Here is an 837-nt window from a genome sequence, read left to right on the forward strand (position 1 = left end):
ACAATTTTCCCCTATTCTTTTCATAATAACATCACATTGTTATGCACATCAGTTTGATTTAGTTATAAATTCGTATCACGAAGAGCACTTGGAGAGATGTTATTGGTTTCTCAATGTTTGTTACAGAAAAGAGGAGGATAAGAAGTTACATCATTTACTCAAAACGTCTCCTCGTGGCAAGCCTTATCTTAGTGGAGGTGAATTAATTGCACGTGTATAATCCTTTAAGAAATTTTAATACGCATTTGAAGAGTTACTGAAAGGGAGCAATGAGTGGTGGTCAGAGCAGAGTATTTACATACCATTGCTAATATGGAGTGCAACTAAAAAATAAGCTGTTGGAAAAAGATTTGTTTTGGGAAGAGGCATAATTGCATTGGATTATGAAGAGAAAGATTTTTTACATTTCCCAGTAGTGTGGTGATTGAAGAAGCCCCATTCATTCATTTTCCCGGTCCATTGATTTCATGGGAGGAGAAAGATAAACTGATTGTAAATAACCTAACTTAGTTCAAAAAATGGAAGGAATGTAATTTAAAGGGAAATATCTGGGGGAAATTCAAGCATGTGCAATATATGGGGGTAAATGGGGTTTTGCGTACGAAACCATTTGTGGTAAGGCATTTAAAGAGGGTTGTGGTTTAAAGCCAAAAAGCTGTAAATGTCTAAACCTGCTTGTTAAGAAAGAAAACAAATGGAAAGTTGTCAACACAACTTTGGAACTGTACTAATGTCAAAAAGTAACAATACCTTAAATTCTATTCTTACCGTTACAGCGATTGTAGCTTTTAAAAGATAAAGACAGCAAAGAAATGAATGCATTACAGTGGGTAATTG

The 837-nt window shown here is 34.8% G+C and overlaps 1 pseudogene across 1 annotated transcript in view; it reads left to right on the forward strand.

Annotated features, from left to right (window-relative positions):
• TEOVI_000476200:pseudogene overlaps positions 1-661 on the forward strand; it is a 724-nt pseudogene extending 63 nt beyond the window's left edge. The window contains 5 exon segments of the mRNA in view: positions 1-6; positions 8-388; positions 391-516; positions 519-638; positions 641-661. The exon segment at positions 1-6 is cut by the window's left edge and continues 63 nt beyond it. Coding sequence covers positions 1-6; positions 8-388; positions 391-516; positions 519-638; positions 641-661 — 654 coding nt within the window.
• Positions 662-837: the final 176 nt, after the last annotated feature.

The sequence above is a fragment of the Trypanosoma equiperdum genome (genome assembly GCF_001457755.1).
Source record: "Trypanosoma equiperdum strain OVI genome assembly, contig: ctg_1904, whole genome shotgun sequence".
NCBI lineage: Eukaryota > Euglenozoa > Kinetoplastea > Trypanosomatida > Trypanosomatidae > Trypanosoma > Trypanosoma equiperdum.